This window comes from Toxotes jaculatrix, chromosome 22 (assembly GCF_017976425.1).
Source record: "Toxotes jaculatrix isolate fToxJac2 chromosome 22, fToxJac2.pri, whole genome shotgun sequence".
In the NCBI taxonomy this organism is placed as follows: domain Eukaryota; kingdom Metazoa; phylum Chordata; class Actinopteri; family Toxotidae; genus Toxotes; species Toxotes jaculatrix.
The window spans coordinates 11453863-11472079 of NC_054415.1; the positions used below are offsets into that span (position 1 = coordinate 11453863).

At 42.5% G+C, this 18217-nt stretch overlaps 1 protein-coding gene across 1 annotated transcript in view; it reads right to left on the bottom strand.

The window, feature by feature from the left end:
• tafa5a (TAFA chemokine like family member 5a) overlaps window positions 1-17735 on the bottom strand; it is a 118806-nt gene extending 101071 nt beyond the window's left edge. The window contains exon 1 of the mRNA XM_041029706.1: window positions 17624-17735. Coding sequence (XP_040885640.1) covers window positions 17624-17735 — 112 coding nt within the window. The remainder of the gene's footprint in view (window positions 1-17623) is intronic.
• Window positions 17736-18217: the final 482 nt, after the last annotated feature.

Here is an 18217-nt window from a genome sequence, read left to right on the forward strand (position 1 = left end):
GAGGAGCAGTGTAGAAAAAAACAGAGTGAGCATTCAATTCTGCCTGAATTATCCCAGGGTTTGTGTGCTTACCCCGATAAAAGAACAGAGAAGAAATATATGGCTTATTTAAAGGCTGCTGCATCATGCTCAAATCCTTCTCTCACCAAACAGGACCTAAATTTTGCATGCCCATGAGGGAACAGCTTCTCTGCTTTACGGAGGAGCATGGTACATTGTTAAGTGTGACAGTGCGTGTTGGGATGTCTTGTTGAACTGTGAGGCCTATATACTTGCACTAGAGCAGGGACAGTGGTCGTCTGAAGTGTAGCAGGGGCTGGTGCTGTGTGAGTCCTCATGCAAAGGTCGCAGCTTTCCAGTGAGAGCACTCATTACACCTAATTTAGTCAATAAAGTGTCAGTTCAAGGTTTTCTGAGCACAAAATGTTATTAATGTCAAACAACAGATTTCTGGAGTTTAAATGGAATTAATGGAATAATGTTCTCTTGTGGTGAGGAAAAGATTATAGTGGGACTGAGCCACAGCAGAAGCAAAGGCATTTTTTTTTTCTTTTTGTGTGAATGTGGTGAACAGGAGGAAATTTTAGGCATAATTTGGGCACAGCGGCTTCTGGAGATGACACAGCAGAGAGGCTGAGTAGGGAGGAGGAAAAGGAGGAGGAGGGGTGGGCGGAGAAGGGATAAAACACTGCAGATCGGCTCTTTACTATTAAAAGAGAAGCAAAAAGGAAAACAGCCCCCTTCCTCACAGTTTACATTAATTGGCCTGTGTATGAGAAGAAAAACAGTGATGTATACCGGTGGACCTTGCATTTAATTAAGCAGGTCCCCTCAGCCTCCTTTTTTTCTTTTCTTTTTTTTTTTATCTAGGAGGCAGCATAATCATTTCATATACGCCGTGATATCATCTGCTTAATGCGCTATTTTACCATACAGTTAAACCTGGGCGATAAATCTGGCAGTGCTCTCCATTAATAGATGCAGAGCCTCGTTGAATAATGTGTGCATTAGATTAGCAGCACTACAGAAGTGAACCACCACCGTGGAGAGAGAAATACTTCACGTTAATCTCTCTTGGTGGTTCCCAAAGGATGAGAACTTGGTGCCCCCACCCCGTGGCTGTAGGTGGAGGGTGGAGGACGCGTGTGTGTGTGTGTGTGTGTGTGTGTGTGTAAATGGGACAGAGAAAAAGATTAAAAGATGGAGGGAGGAAGTGCACTCTAAGCGCATCCACTTGCAAGCTTCTGATAATTCATTTCCATCACACAATGCGTCCACATGCTCACCAGCGAACCTTAACAAAACTGCTTTCACACACACACACACACACACACACGCACACTCCAGCTGGACATTCAAATAAGCAGCACAATTCATGTTCATCCCGAGCACAAAGCCATAAGTTAAAATACGGCTTTTCAAAGGCGTCAACACATTCGCTGCTAAGTCTACACACTTAAGATTGGCCCTCGAGAAACCCCACATTTCTGACATTACAGTCTCTCCTCATTTCTCTCTTAACATACTCCCGTCCCCTGATTTCCAGTGGGTGAGGAGCGATTTGAGGTGACCTCGTTACGGAGGATGACAATACAACAAAAGAACAGGGTTATGAAATCGAGAAATTCTATTTCCACCCTCCTGGCCATTCATCTCCCTGAAATAGTAGGAAGAAGATTCATTATTTGGTACCTGCTCTCCACTATCTTATGAATTTGCATATTCTGCGTATATGGAAAGTGTGTGTGTGTGTGTGTGTGTGTGTGGGTATGCCTGTGTATCTTTGTGGCTCAGCTGTACCTGGATTAAGACTGTAGCAGGGGTTAAAAGTGGGGTTTGGTTCAGGTTAAAGTAAATCTCCAGGAAATGTATGTAATTTTAAACAATGTCTTTCCATGAAGAAGCAAGCTGGTGTGGAGGACTACATTCATGTGTGAGAATCTATATGTGTGTGTGTTTGCATACCACGTGGGTGTTCAAGAGAACGACCCCGTGCCCCATGAGCCAATGCCCTACACAATAACCGACCCATTAATGCTTTACCTTCCCATGAGCCACGGCAATGACAAGGGCAGCCCCAGTTTGTGGTGAGGGCGAGTGGACGTTTAACCCTCTGATCAGACGCTCAAAGCTGAGTCCACTAAAGTGCAGGCTTAAAAGCGAGTGCGAACCCAGGGTGCAGTGCGAGTCAAGTCATCAGCACAGAGCGAGAGAGACAGAAAACCTTTTAACATTTTAAGAGACAAATTGTTTTCGAGTTTATTATTTAAATAGTTGTTTAAAGTTAACTATTCACAACTGGATAGTGAGTGATATGCTGCATGTCCTCTGTGATACACGAGGGATGGTATTAACTACACAAAAAAATAAATAGCTACGATCTACCAAACAAACTGCATTTAAACTTCTATCAAATGCATTTTTTTTTTCATTATGAAACTCTGCATCAGCATTTGGCCAAAACTAATAAAACGGATTTCTAAATGAGAATGCAATACAACAACTATAAAAGAAACATTAAAGAACCACTAAAACAAAGAAGTAGCAGCGAGACAAATGGGCACTCCAGCAATTTAGTACTGCACTTCCACAAAGTTGGGAGGTTTGCAGTAGACACATTCAGCAGACAGCAGTCAAAATCAATGTGACACAGGCTGAGATATTCAGTTTGCAGTCCCTAGCATGGGTTAAAACTCCAAAAAAAAAAAACAAAAAAACAAACTGGATCCTACCTTTCCCATAGTGCAATTCTCATAGAATTCCCAGGCCTTATAAACACTTTCAAACGCCAAGCTTCAGTTTGTACAGTGACTCAGGCCTTCTATTAAACGTCTGTAGTCTGCAGACCCAAGCCACGATAACCCCGACGACACCACCGGGGTTATTTTCTCTGACTTTAGACAGCTCCCTTCAGAGCAACACAAGACATCCTACATCTGTTTTCACAGCCCGAGTAGCACTCTCCATTAGAGATGTATGGTTACATCGGTGAAACATTCTGATGGTAACAGCTCCAACATCAGTTTTACATCAGTTTAACACCATCAGCACAGCTCGTCTTTATTAGCAGCTTGACTTTGATTAGCCACAGAGGAGAACCAGGCTCCTTGCATGTCTAGCTCTGGCTTCTGTGTCCATTGCTTGCTATGTTAACATTACCTGGTCTACCTACTGACGCACAACTAGTGTATTTAATGTGAATACAAACAACTGCCAGTGTGTGGGATTCTTTGCTTCTATCACAACTAACACCAAAAAAGGTTTGATGATTATCATGGTAATACTCTTTACTGTGATATTTTGAGCGACAATAATCATGACTCAAAAATCTGTTGCCATCACATCCCTACTCCCCATGACGAGCAAACTTAACTTCACGTGTAAAAGTGGTGTAGTGCCCCTTTAATGAACCATCGAAAGCAGATATAAATGGCAAACAGAGGTTTAAATAAAAAAAGGAGATCACTGCAGTTCACAAAAATGCTTAATCTGTAATTATGTTCCAATTAAAATGTATTAATACGAATGCTGAGAAAAGTGATTCATAATTATTACATACCCTCCTGATGCAAAATTGCTGAAAAATTCAGTAGGCTATTTACTTTTATCTGATGTATCAAAGCAATAATGTGATGCCTCGTTCTCGTCGCACATAAAATAGCAACAGCTGATGGCTGGTGATGACACTGTGTGTCAACAGGAAATGGAAAACGAGTCACCCCACCTCCCTCTCCGCTTTGTGTCTCTCACTTGGATTTCGCTTGCACTCAGAATCATGTGTCACTCCAAAAGCAGGGGGATAAGAAGGAGGTGGTTTGCAGTGCAGGGAGAAAGTGAATGTTATTGCTTGCTGCGCACACACGCAGACACACACCGCTAGCAGAGTACGTGTGTGCCTGTGTATTGAGATGCTGAGTGTGTATGATCCAACAAAACATCTCCCTCCCCTCCTGGAGCCTCTGAATGCGGAGACGTACTTCGACATCGCCCAAGGATTTGTTAATTAGCTTGCCAACATCTGTCCCCTCAACGCAGGATGGGATTAGAATACACAAAAATAACGCCCATCGTCTGATCACCACCTTTCCGCAGTGGCACACGCAACGACAGATGTCAACCAACCCCCATCTACATAGCTCAGAGGTCGGAAAAAAAAACAAACAAACCAACAAAAGAAAAAGTAATTTATGTGATCCTTCTTTAATTGATGTTGGCATGTTGCTGAATAATGGATGCCCTTCTTCAGGAGACTGTACAGCAGTAATTTGTGCGTATGTGTGTGAATCGAGGTCGTTTCTACTTTGATGTGAATCTCAGATCTCCGTTTGTAACGTCCTCCAAGGGTCAAAGGGAATTGATAACTTCTGCTCTAATGGACTGATTATAGCTGCGATGAAGCTGTACGGGACAGACCCTACAGGAGATGAAGAGGAGGCCGAAACGGGCGAGGAGTTCTCTCTATTCATTTCTCTGCTGGAAGCTTTGGGTGCACTGGGCTGGATGTGGTCCCCCAAGACGTTGACAAATGAAGTAATTACATTTATGTGAGTGTGTAGGATTGATTCATCAGCCAATGCTCGCTACCGAGAGCTTCTGATTTAATTGGGGAGCTGGTGACACATGCATCTTCCTGTGATAACAGATCATTTTTTATCAAAATGAAATCACCTCCCCGATATTATGTACAGAATCCAATGCAGCCCTGAGTTGATGATGTACAATTCTAAACTCTATCTACAACAATTATTCTTAATTTGAGAGTTTACGAGAAACATGGCGTTTGTTAATTAGTGTGTACGACTGGATACAAAGACGGCAGCAACACCTCATCACTGATTTCAGTTGATAATACAAAATGCGCATGCTGGTAAATGAAGCATTTATGAGATGCTCCGGAGTGCAAATGTTTCGAAGCATCAATTCACTCAAATTATGGATAAAATAACTCATTTTCTCACTAATCCCTAATGCAACCCCTTCTCCCAATACAACACTTATTTGCAACAGCAAATATGTTTTGATGGATATGTGATGACGCCCAGATTCCATTTTTTAATCAAAATAATAAAGGAAAAAAGGTTACAAAATGTTCATACTGCAAAGCATTCACTGACAAAACATTTCATTTGTTGTCTCCATAGTATTTGATGGAAACTGAAGCATGATTCACATTTTTAAGGTTATACTGAGGCAATTCAAAGCAACTGTTTAAGGTCAATGGTGCAAGCAAAACTTCACAGCACTAAAAATGTGACAGTAAAGAATACTGGGAAAAATGGATTTACATTATATTTTGTTTGTGGTGCTAAAAGCCTTGAAAAAAAAAAAAAAAGATGTTTTAAAAAATTAAAAGCAACATCTCTTTTCAGAGACACTGTCCCTGTTCCTCCAGATAGTCAGCAGAGCAAGCTGTCAACAGGGAGCACTTCTTCAGTAGAAAGTAGCTCCAGTGAAACAATCTGCATGGTTTGATACCAAGCTGTAAGTTCCAAATTAAGTGTTTATAATTTGGGTGAGTTGACCCCTGGAATTTTATGTTTCTGCTCAAAACAAGGGATATTGAAGAAGATGCACGAATGATCGAGCAGCAGTGAGTTATCGCACATCTTTCCACTGACATATTCACAGAGTCCATTTTGTAAGAGATGGAAGTGAAATTATGTAGATTGTATCTTTTTCAGACAATAATGATGGATGATATTCTGTTTTTACGCCTGAGGCGGGATAGTGTTTTCTTCAAAGTTGTACGTCCAATATCAGATCAAATTATCAGCCCGAAAATGTGTCATTTTCTCAAATGGCGCCAAGCTCCTATAACTAGCCACTTATGCCATTTGAATATTTTCCAACATGATATCATGCACGGACAGAAAAGCACGAAATGAAAAGAAACCATGTTCTGCTTTTCATCTGAAAACAGTACTCCAAACATTATATAAATCCAGGTTTCTGCATGAAATATGGGGTTTGCCAGCAATATTATGAGTGTTATATAGCACAAAGGGTAATATCCAACAGTTTAATTCATAACAGAATGCATTTGCATGAATTTCACTGATTGTATCACATGCACATCACATATATTGTTGCCTATAGAATCCCTGCTGAGAAGTCTTAATGAGCTCTTCAACCCTGGAGAGGCGGGCATAACTCACATGTTCTGCTGTCACAATAACAATGGAGGGGTTTATCACTGCCAAAGGCTTGAGGGGGGAGAGAGTGCGAGCGGGGGTGCTGGGGAGATTGGGATGAGAGGAAATACTGTATGCAAAGAGAGACTGAGATAGCAGGAGAGCATGAGAGAAATGACAAAACGTCCTCCAGCCTGTCGCACATGCATAACCGAGGCATGTTTCAGCACGTAGAGGAGTATCAGCTGGAATTACACTGCTGCAGCTCGCTGAGCACTTTCAGGCGACATTTCCTACCGTGTCCCTTGCAGCAGTGCTAACCTTCTGTCCCACCCCTCTGCTTCTCACACTCGTCTTCTGGCTTTCTCTCTCGCATCTCCACCTCTATCCCTGCATGTTGCTGCTCTCTCCCACAGATGGTGTCAGAAGGATAAGAGAAAAAGAGTTGACAGGGATCATCTTTGCACACGTTTTACATGGCGGAGGCCAAGAGGTGACGACTGAGAAAAGGCTCAACGATGAGCAAATCAAAACATGCAAATCCCACAACAGCTCTACAGGGTCGTGCACGTTGATTGAAGTCAAAGCAAAGTATTTAGCTGTTTTTGGCAAAAATATTAATGTATGGTGAACGGACTGACTGACTGACTGACTGACTGACTGACTAGCGAGCTAACCTCGCCATCCTTAGCCTTGTCATGTGTGTGGCTAAAAATCTGCAGTGGTGAGTCCAGTAAGATTCCACAGGCTGCCAGGAACAAGGGAACAAGCACTCAACTACTGTTTTATGCTGGTACAAGAACACTTCTAGCAAACCCCAAATTCCCCTTGGAGTGTCTTCTGTACTCTTCTGTCTTTCTACGGTTTACAGGCAGTGGTTTGAAATGTATGTACAGGAGGTGGTATAGCCAGCAGCTGAGTCAAGTTAGATAAACTTGCTCTTGGACCTGCTCAAAGCAAGCTAAACATGGTAATACTATACTTGAGTAAGACTGTAACACTGTTTAAGGCTGTAATGCTTCCATCTCGATCGGAGCAGCCCAGGTGCATGTCAGCAGTACAAGAACCACTGGCTGGTTGTTAGCAGGGTGCCGGGCACTGAGGGAGTCTGCTTACACAATCGCACAGTTGTTTCTACTGGTCTGATATGCAGCAAGTAGCCAATACATTCACACTGCTGTGAACAGAAAACTTTAACTCCAACTACACAGACTGTATGCAAGTCTGTTGCATTCACTCACATCCAACACAGCTTAAATTAAGAAAAGCAAACACACTCCATCCATCAGACTGAGATAGAATCTCGTAGGGAGACTGTGTTAAAGCTCAGAGAGAAGCTAAAACTGTAACAGTTCAGCTCAGCGACTTCCTTCATCTGACTGCCTCGTCTCTTTCCAGGCGTTTTCTGTCATAGCGGTTTGCTTTTCTGCTGCTGTAGTGTGACATCAGGCTTATCCAGTTCAAGGATTTTTAATCTTAACTTCTCCTAAAACATCCTCGTTGCAAAAGAAACTTGCACAGGCGACTTTACTGAGTTTTTAAGCTTTGACGCCACACTAAACTGGTTGCTAATTATAGCCAAGCCTGCCATTTTCTCATAAACTTCTCCATTTGTGTTGCATCACCATCTGTTGGATTAGACAGTGCTCTGAATGTAAATGACAAACATCAAGCAAAGAAAGTACAACAACATTTATCAAAAGGGGAATTAATGATTTGGTATGACTAAAAAGAAAAAAACAAGGCTGGTGGCCTTCTACATGGGTGAATATTTTATACTATAACTACTGAATAATAATATACATTTAAAAAATGGACATACTGGGTCATCTGAAACACCTGGACACTACATGTCACTATTAGGAGAGTGTGAAAACTAGTTAGCAAGTGTCCAGAGAGGTTTGCAAAAAGTAAATAGCAGTTTAATAGTTATGATAATTTATGATAAAAGTAAGGGATAAAAGAATTAGCTAAACATAACGAAAGAGTTGAAATACCGAGACAAACGTAACTGATAAACACTTAAATGGATAAACAGCTGAATTAGCTAAATATAATGGACACATGGTGATTAAGACTAAACTAGATTTAATCAAAATGCTTAAAAACAGCCAAAAGTACTGGATAAATGGTTGAAATGTCCACCTTCAGCCACTCCAATGATACAAGCCACACTGTATCACCCTGACAATTATGGGCAAAATTTCAAATGAACTAAATGTGTGCTCTGACCCATAAAACAGTGGAAGTGGAACTAGTCATGGGTGAATGGAAGGTAAATGGGGAGGTTTTTAGTCATACATACATACATTTAAATTATTCAGCTGCGTTGTATTATTTATTTATGTATTCACTGATACGTTTCGACTCATCCGATTAGTGACATTTGTTGCTTCTGGGACTGCATGTACCGCATGTGCCTGTAGAAATATTGAGGTTTCTGCCTCGTTCAACAGGCACAGTGGTTGTTTTTCCATTAAAACAGGAAACTGTCCGCATCCTCTGGGCTATGCAGGGTCTCAAATCAAATCTTTACAGTATATCCCTTTTGCTCTCTGCAACAGCAGCTGCAAATCAGTTCATCGTTTCTGCATCCCAAAATGGCTGTTGGACCAGGAACAAGCAACAGTGCAAGATAAATGAGGGCGAGCACATTGGAATTTCCATATCAATCACGGATAGTGTCAGCAGCTTAATGTTGGGGAGAAGGAAAGGGAAAGGAAAGACAGAAAGATAGACAGAAAGACAGAGACAGAAAATAAGAAAATAGATGCTTTTGTTATTATGAACTTACTCTGGCTATTATTTATTGAAGCCGTTTCAAATTGAGGGCCAGGTAATGCACCTTGTGGCACAGAGCCAAAAGAAGACTGGCTGACTGACTGACTGACTGACTGACTGACTGACTGACTGACTGACTGACTGACTCTGTCTGTCTGTCTGTCTGTCTGTCTGTCTGTCTGTCTCTAACAATCCTTGAAACACTGTCAGAATCTAACATCTGGGTGCAGACAGAGTGCAGCTGTCATTTAGGCCATAAATGTCCAGCAGATCTATCTTCCAGAAACATTAACATTGAATCGTGGCTGTCAGCATGTATGTCAACCGGGCCTCGCTGTGGAGGTGGTGTGGCTGACAAGCTGGCAGGAAGGGAAGGAGGGAGGAAAGGACTGAGACGGGGAATGAGGGGAGGCCCTCAAGGCCCTATAACAAGTTCTCGAGAGTTAGGCTGGTGAAACTTTGTGCCGCCGTTATCTCGTTAAGTGCGGGAGTCATTGAAGGACACCAGACAATTGATTGAACGGAGTTGACTTCAGCACAATTTCCTCCTCGTGGCGACATGTATCAAGCAGGCCATGGGTCCCCATATTCTGCAGCTTAACTACCTCTCAGGCCTCCCACTGTGACAAATGGCTTCTGTCTCTTCTAATGTAATATTTGTTTCTACTTCTGAGAGCCTCTCGGCTACTCCACGGCGAGTCTGTCTGCCGAATGCTTCATTGTGTTAGCTGACTTTATTCCCCAACTGGCTGTCAATTGGTGGACCGTCTGAGTGTTCTCGTCTGTCTGTCTTTTGTCTCATTGCCTGCACAGCCCTTTTTTTTCCTCTCCAAAGTTCTTTCTACTGCTCCCTCGTCAACCCCTTGCTCTGTCTGTCTCGCACTCACCATTTCTCTGCCTCCCTTGTGCGCTCTGTCTCTCTTCCCTCTCCTACTCTCTCATTCTCATTGCCTCTCTGCCATCCTACTCCCTCTTTTCCTCTCTCCACCTCCCTCCCTCCTTCTTTTTTTTTTTTTTTCCTCTCCACTTTACCGCCATGTCTTTGCTCCAGATGCTAGCTGTCTCAGCTCCGTGGGCCGCGTCTCAGTGATGGGCCCCTCCAGGAATTCAAAGCACCATTCTGGCATTTTCTTCCAAGCAATTGCTTTTTGCAGTAATAAAGGGGGAGTAGCTTTAGCATCTCTCTCTGAATGGGCTTACTGGCCCTAGGCAAAACAAGCACAAGTGCACATCCATGAATCCTCTCGAGGCAGGAGCACACCGCAAGTCTCTGTCCAAACTCTGACCCAATTAAGCTATCTCTCACAATTTACAGGATTGGTTTCAAAAACTTACCATTAATCGCGTCTTTCTTTGTCAAAGGCTCAAGGTGTAAATTCTGTCTTTGTACTTTTAGTTTACTGAAAACTCTAAACTATATCACCACTGTAGAACCGGATAAGCAGCTGACACAAGATATTTGCATGCCACAATAGCAGCCAAGCAGTTTCTACTCAAAAAAACCCTTTCTTTGACTGTGACCTGTTGAGCCCCGCAGGCATACACCACTTCCAATATGATATGTAAATATTATACATGAAGTTTTAATGGTAATTAAAGTCACATTGACACCAAATTAATTCACGATGGGACACGGAGCATTTAAGGTGCAATTAGCCATGGTGGCGGATCCGACGATACTTTGCCTAACTGCAAACTCCAAACACTCCACAATTTGTTTTCACATTAAGTAAATGTCACAGCATATTAGCATGCTATTATGGCATCCATGTCTCTCACACAGCAGGGTCTGGTTACAAAGGTGCGGGTAGACACGACTAAAGAAGAGAGAGGGGGAGGAAACAAAAACAGAGGAGGAGAGGTTGTCGAGGATGAAAATGACATGAGAGAAAGTGGAATCAGTGAGACAGAGAAGTGGCTTTAGCTGCAACTTTTACTGCATCTCAGCATAAACAAGTGCACCAACTGTTGTAGCTGTTAACAGTTGAGGCCATGGAGCAGCTGTGGAGAAAGAGGCAGTGTGCTGTTCCACTACAGATGAAGCTGTGATATATAAAAAAAAAACAAAAAAACACTGCACAACACAAGCATGATTGTAGCTGACTTGTAGGATTAACTGTAGCTACAGCAAAAAGCCTGCTATTCTTAAACAACACTTGCCACTGCCTCTTTGCCAGGACTGGATTGTATTTGCATGGTCAGTCAGTACATGTGTGCACATACTGTAGGTGGACGTGCTCTTTGGCACGGTGAATGACATTACATCCTTCTTTTATTAAGCAGTTTTTCCACACAAGTTTCTCTACAATCGATAGTTTTAAAAAGAAGCAGACACGCACACAGTGGTAGGCTTTATATTGAAAGCAAAGCCACAGAGGCTGTAATTGATTGCATACCTGAATTTATAAGTGTTATGTGTATTAAACTTGTCAACTAAAAGGCCAACATTTATTGATTTAGTGAGAGGCTGCACAAAACAATGCACCTGTAATTTCTAAATATATCCATCTGACTTCCATGTTTCTGATGTAAATCTTTTTTGTTTTTAGATTTTACTTTGGAGAATCCATGACTGTGAAGTGTCTACGTCTATGCAATACAGGCAAATGTACGAGCAAATCTTTAACAGTGAGTCTTAAACTTAAACTTGTTTCTGACTGAAGAGTAGCTTTTAGCAGCAGAGCTCCCTTCACTGATGACTGAAGCGCTGTTGTCAGCTCAGCCACGATTCACAGTATGTTACCTCCCTGTTAAAAGCTTATTAAAACACCACAAAGGGCACAGAAACAGTCATGGAATCCGCAAAGTGATTTGTGATTTCCACCTTTACAAATAAGCACCAAACACAAAGTACAGCGTAGGCTGTTTTGCAGGTATTTCATCATGAATCAAACTACTGGATAAATGAAAACTTTGACATGATGACTGCACGAGATGAAAAGTAAAGGCATCACAATTCATCCTGAGATGTGCAAGAATCTCTGCAAGAAATGTCATAGTAATTCATAGTAAAAGAAAAACCAGAAGTGTCAGTCTGCAGGTGGTGCTAGAGGAAGAGGTCAGGAGATCACCGAAGTCAGATGGAAAACACAAATGTCTGAGCAAAATTTCAAGGCAACTCATCCATAGCTGCTGAAATATTTCAATACCAAGTCTGTGACAAGGTGAAACAGCAAATTCCTTATGCAGCATAACAGATGTTCATTGTAATAAATGGGGAATGTTGTTCAGAAAGGAAGCAATCTGCTTGTCAACTTTAGCACTATGTCACTGTAGAAAAAAAGGGTCCCCGGTTTGATTTGGTTTGATGTAATTGCCTTTCCACAGTCCAAAGTCTGCAAACATCAACACATTTTTGAAACTTATAGGATGATGGATGCCCATTGCCTCACAGAGAACCATATGCCTGAAGATCACAATCAACAAGCATTCCCTTAACTCTGAACCGTTCTGTTCACTCAGTCCCAGACAACACAATTCAGCAGCGAGTTGACACATGAGTGCAGGCTGCACAGAAAAACACACCGCCTGTGGCCACACTGCCTACTCCCATTTAATGTCAATGGGTCCCTCCGCACGCTGAAAAAGATCCCATTCCTGCTTAATATTTCATGGCATAAGTCACAAAATTTTTAATATTCCTTCCTTGCCTTACCAAACTTGACGTTTTCCATCTCTGGCATGCTCATTACGAGATAACAGCAAATGCCCCCCCCCACCCCGCCAACTCCTCCCCTTCAAATAACACTCATCATGGTCTTTAAATTTTGCAAAGCTGCCTTCTAAAAAGCTGTTCAAATATGCATGCGGTCTCTGGCCCCATTTCCAGGGGTCCATAATGTGGCTCTTGGCTTTCTCGGTGGAAAACTCAACAAGTTGACTCCCTTTATGAATTTACGTCCCCAGGCCATCGGCAGCCCTTTCTGCTGCTTCCTGACAGTGGCTCCTCTCTCCGTCTCCCTCCCTGCAGAGGAAGAAGCTCCAGGCTATGCTGAAAATAGGATAAGATATTCAAATATGTGCATGCGTTCACCTACAAGCTCTTGCGTTTTTCGAGGTCAGCCGAGTCCCAAGTTTTTTTTTTTTTCCTTGGCTGGTGAATCAGATCAGCCTCGCGAGGTTCTCAGACATCCCCGACAGATATTTGTGTATGTGCGCACGTGAACAGATATGAGCCTCCCTGAGTCAGTGCCTATGCGAAACCATGTGTTTTGAGCTCTTCAGACAACGAGGTGAGACGCCTGGGCAGGTCGCACCATTTTTATTTTTTTTTTCTCTCTACGGATGCCCCCAAGCTGCATTTCTCAGAAACAGTCAACAATCCATCGATTTCAGCCGCAGAACAACAGCGAGTCATAAACAAACAAGCAGAAGGAAACACAGAAGACCACGCTGAGAGACAGAGTGATCTGATGGGGAAGGCTTTAAGCAGCAGTGGAAAGCTTTGGTCCCTGACAGCAGAGGAATGTGTGTTCATGCATGCGTGTGTGTCTGACCTTTCTGTATTCTTTAAATCTGCATCTGCAATCTTGCAGGGGGGTGTTCATGTATGTGCAAGTGGGTCACGGGTGTTTGCATTTTTCTGTATGACCCTGAATAACTGCTTTGATGCAGCTGAGCTTGTGTGTGTGAACCATTGTAACCTATGTGCCTGCTTTGATGTTATGTTCATTAAGATCTCTAATGGATGTTTTTGCCCTTCAGTGCTTATATATGTCTGTGCATGTAGGTATCTGCGCACGTTACACCGAAGGTTGGACTGAATCAGCAATTTCAAAATCAGCATTTTTGACACTGCCACGAAAAAGGAGTTGTACATGAGCCCTCTTGCTTTTTTTTCCCCCACTACTGCTCCCTCCACCTCCTCCTCTCCCTTTTCCCTTACTGCTTGTTACTCTATCTCCCCTCATCTCTTCGTCTTTCTCTCTGTTTGCAGTTCAAACCAGGACCACGGCCGTGCTACATTCCTTAGCTATCCAAAGCTAAGATTAGCATACTGATTAGCTAGCCTTGTGGGATCTATCTTCGCCTTCCTCCGAGCTCACATGCAGAGCTACAGCCTCATGAATACATAATAGCACCGTCAGCAAACAAATGCACGGCTATGAGCTTCCAGAGGAGGGAGCTAGTGCACAGAATACAATGCTTTTATTTTTTATTTCTTTTGTAATGTAATCAGAGGGTACTGGAGCATTCTGCTGTGATTAGAGTTTCCAACAGCAGCTTACGGTAGGAGCAGTTAAATTGTTAAGCTGTTGTCATTTATCTTGCGGCCGTCTCTCTGCCTCTCCGCTCAGAGTTTAGCTCCTTCTTTCTGATTCTTTTCACTTTCTTTTTCCACTTTTTTTTTGGCCTCGCTCTCCCTCTCCACCATGCCTTCTTCTTCACCCACAGCAGGGCTTCTCTTTCCTTCACTTATGTCCTTTCTCCTCCTCTTTGTCTTTCTACAAATCTCCTTTTCATTAGTCCCTTTCTCTTCTTCCTTCCACCCCATGCCCACCCCCCTCGCCTTTTTCTCTCTGCAGCTCTCCCTTTTCTTATCAACACATTAGAGAGGATATCAAGCCACCTCCTGCCTTCACTTCTTTCAGTGCCTCTTCTTCTCTCCCTCCCTCATCTACACTTCTCCTTCTATCGCTTTCCTCTTCAATCTTTCCCTCTCAGAAGGGCCTGAGTGAGGACGGCAGATCGTGTGAAGTTGGATGTTGATTCTAGGTGACAGGCACCATATGAGTCATAGCCATAATCACAGAACCCCCCCCATCCCTCCCCCCTCTGGCTGCAACAACACAGCAGCACTGTGAAGTTAAAATTGTCCTTGGTACAAACAACTGCTATATAGTACACACCATGCATGTAAATGTGAGTTGGTTAGATTTGCATCAAGGCACCTAAATGTATGGTGCAGTCTGGAATCCTGTGCACACTCTCGAACCATATGTATGCACAAATTCTGCATGTGTATATGTAAATAGCCAGTTTAGGGTACAAGGATTTTGTCTCTATGAAATGAACATGATCAGAATTGAAAAAACCTATGCACTGATGGCAAAGGAAGAAGATAGTATAAATGAAAACACTACTGTTTAGATAATGATTTAAAGCCAAACGTAGTGATGTTACGTGAAGGTAAAACTACTTAGTCGATCAACACCGAGCACTAGAAAAATCTTTCCTGACATTCACACATATTTTTCCACTGTTTCCTCATTAAGCAATTAATCAATAAATCAATAACCAATAAAAAAAAAAACAATCAATAGTTGCAGCCCTAAAATGCCAACAACTTAGAATGTTAAGATTTTACTGTCTATGTCAGTATCCAATATGGGTAAAGGACAAAAATAAAAAAACTAAACTTCAGTCATCACATTATAAATATATACAACAGAATGGGGATATTTCTTTGACTGCTAGTGTCATAAAAAGCTAAATAATCTGAGCGAGTGTAAAGGAGAAGAGACAAGACGACGATGAGAGAGGGGCAGGAAAAAAGCTGCTCAATCAAAATAACATACAGTATCACACAGCGGTCAGCTCAGCTCAGACCTTCACCAGAAAGGAGACCTTAAAATGATTGAAATGATAAAAATGATTGGCTGCGAGAGAAATGGAAAAGAGGGGAGAGGAATTAACGAAAAAGTCCTTCAGAAAGTGACGGGAAAATAAAATATAAGGAAAAGTGAGCATAAAATTGGAGATAAAGACTGACCGCGGCTGACCGGAACATCAGAGGACACAAGAACAAAGTAGAGGAGAGGGTAAGATAAATATGAAAAAAGGACAAAACAGAAAGACAGTGCAGACGAGGAAGGTCAAACAAAATGAAATTGGATGAGAAGAAACACAAAGCTAAAAGAGAAAGAGAGAGCAATGAAAATCTTCTGAGCTGCAAGTTCAAATGATTGGAGATTTGTCAGCCAGAGAGACCACAAGCTAAGACTAAAGAAAAAGCTGAGAGGGAAGAAATAGCAAAGAAAGGCCTTGGGGGTTTAGTTGAATAGGCAAATACTGGTGGTAAGAAAAAAGAAAGATAAGTATAAATTATGTTATTTCATGCGACAGTTTTCTACACTGAAAATACACAATAAGAATAAGGATGATTTCAGTCTTGGTGCTGGAACAACAGCATTTCAGAGTAGAAGTACCAAACAGCTCGAACAATATGGGGTGCAGAGTTTATAAAGGAGAAAATACAAGAAAAAAAAAAAAAGAAATAAATAATCATTATTAGCCATATTTACTTCCAGAAGGGTTGAGATGTTGTCGGGTGGGAGGTCAAGCTCCTTGAGAGGGGGGCGGGGGGTATTTCAAAGGCTGCTGACTGAAACAAACCTCCAAGCACCATTGATTGGACACAAGCAGGAGATCAATCGACATGGCCGAAGGCACCATAAAAGAAGAAAAAGACCCCCCCCCCCCCCCCCCCCCCCCCCGGCCCCCCCTCAAGTCCAGAAGCTTTCACTCTTATAAACCAAACGCCCCCATTGATTAACCTGAAGCCTGTGTGATTACAAAGCAAACTCAATCTTCTGTCCATTGCAAAAGGAATAAGAATGAATAGAAAGGGCTGGGGCCAGCAGTGCGGACACTGTATGAAACACTCCAGAAAATGATCATGTAATGAATCTGTTAATTTCTCTACAACACCGGCATAGCTAATGTTCTCAATGGCAAGATGATTATATTAATCAATAGCTCGGCGGCTAATGAAATAGATGAGCTTTTTTTTTTTTTTTTAAGGGTTTATCATGGCTATTGCACATAGCCTCCGTTTTTCACACATAGCAGACTGGAGCACAGTGTGCCAGCTGGATTTCTCCTCACAAATGACTCAGATGCAGTTTGAGACAGAGAAGGGAAGCGAGGGAGAGAAGGTGTGAGGGTGCCAGGGAACAAAAGACACACTCGGCCAGAGAAGTAGCCTTAGAGAGAGAGAGGGGGGGGGGGGGGTTGTTTGACTGTGTGTGTGCACTTGCATACATTTGCCTAATAAATTTATCCCCAGGCAATAGTTGAATCGCCTTCTGGAGTACTGTATGTCAAGCTAAACTGGAATTATTCACAAATAAAACGTCTTTGTTTTTTTTTTTTACTGTTATGTCTCATATGAATTCTTCATATGTTCCATCCTCTATAACCAGTGTTTAGTCCAGAGACAATGTGACAGATGCATGACTGTCTGACCTCGGTAAGTCAGTCTGACAGTAACACAGCCCTCAGGAGAGAGATGTGTGTGTGTGCTCCTGAGAGAGGGAGAGAATTAAAGGGAGTCACGGGAGACTTAATTAGGCCTCTGGCACACTTAAGTTTGTCCTCCTATCCAAAGAAAGTGTTTTCACCAGACAATAAAGACACATTTCCCTCTTATCTAAACCCTCTCTCTGCATAAGTGCCTGCTCATGCCTGTCTGTGTATTTGTATGAGTGAGAGCAGGAAGGAAAAGATTAAGGGGGTAGGTGGGTGTGTGTGTGTGTTTCCCAATAACTGTTAAGAAAAAGAAGAAAATGACACGTTGACAACTACTGGGATCAATACGCTAAGAGCGACTGCCAATACCAGTGACACAATTTTGTTGCCAAAGCATCTCCCCACATGACACAATCACCCGCTGCCCACCAGCGTCTGCGTCCAACGCTTCCATCCAAATAGCGATATGAGAGGTTTAAAAAAAAAAGAAAAAAAAAAAAACAAAAAACGGCCAGACTTACCGCAGTAGAGAACAAGCAGCGCTGTCAGAAGCACCACAGCCCAGAAAGTTGACGACATTCTCGGCCAGCGACTGGCATCTTTGCGTCTTGCCAACCTTGACACTGAAGCCATTGAACATACAGAGCACTTCCTCTTTGAAGAGACAAATAAAAAGCAAAGGTGGTAATCTCACAATCCAGCTCGGCCTCTCACACTGCTCATATCTCCGCGTGTAATCCCACAAAAAGACCTGTCAAGATCGAGCAACTGATAGAAAAGCAGTGATTTGCTCATTAGGTTAGTCGGGCTGCCGGTGCGCAAAAGAAAAAGGTCACATCTTCCTTAAGAATCCCAATTGTAGAAATAAGACTGTTTTTTTTTTAATTCGTTCAGACACACAAGTTGGCAAACGTCCCTTTAGTTGTCCCAAAGTGTGTTAACCTCTGTTTCCGTCCTGTATTTCAGTAAAAGGAAGCGCGGTGCGCTGGTGCCTGAATATTGCGTTGAGTTTAATGCTCAAAGTGTTCAATCATCTATACCGCAGCGTCGTAAAAGCTCCTTTCACCTGTGGTAGGTTTCCACGATTCTCTCCAGCCTCAGCAGCTCCGACGGCA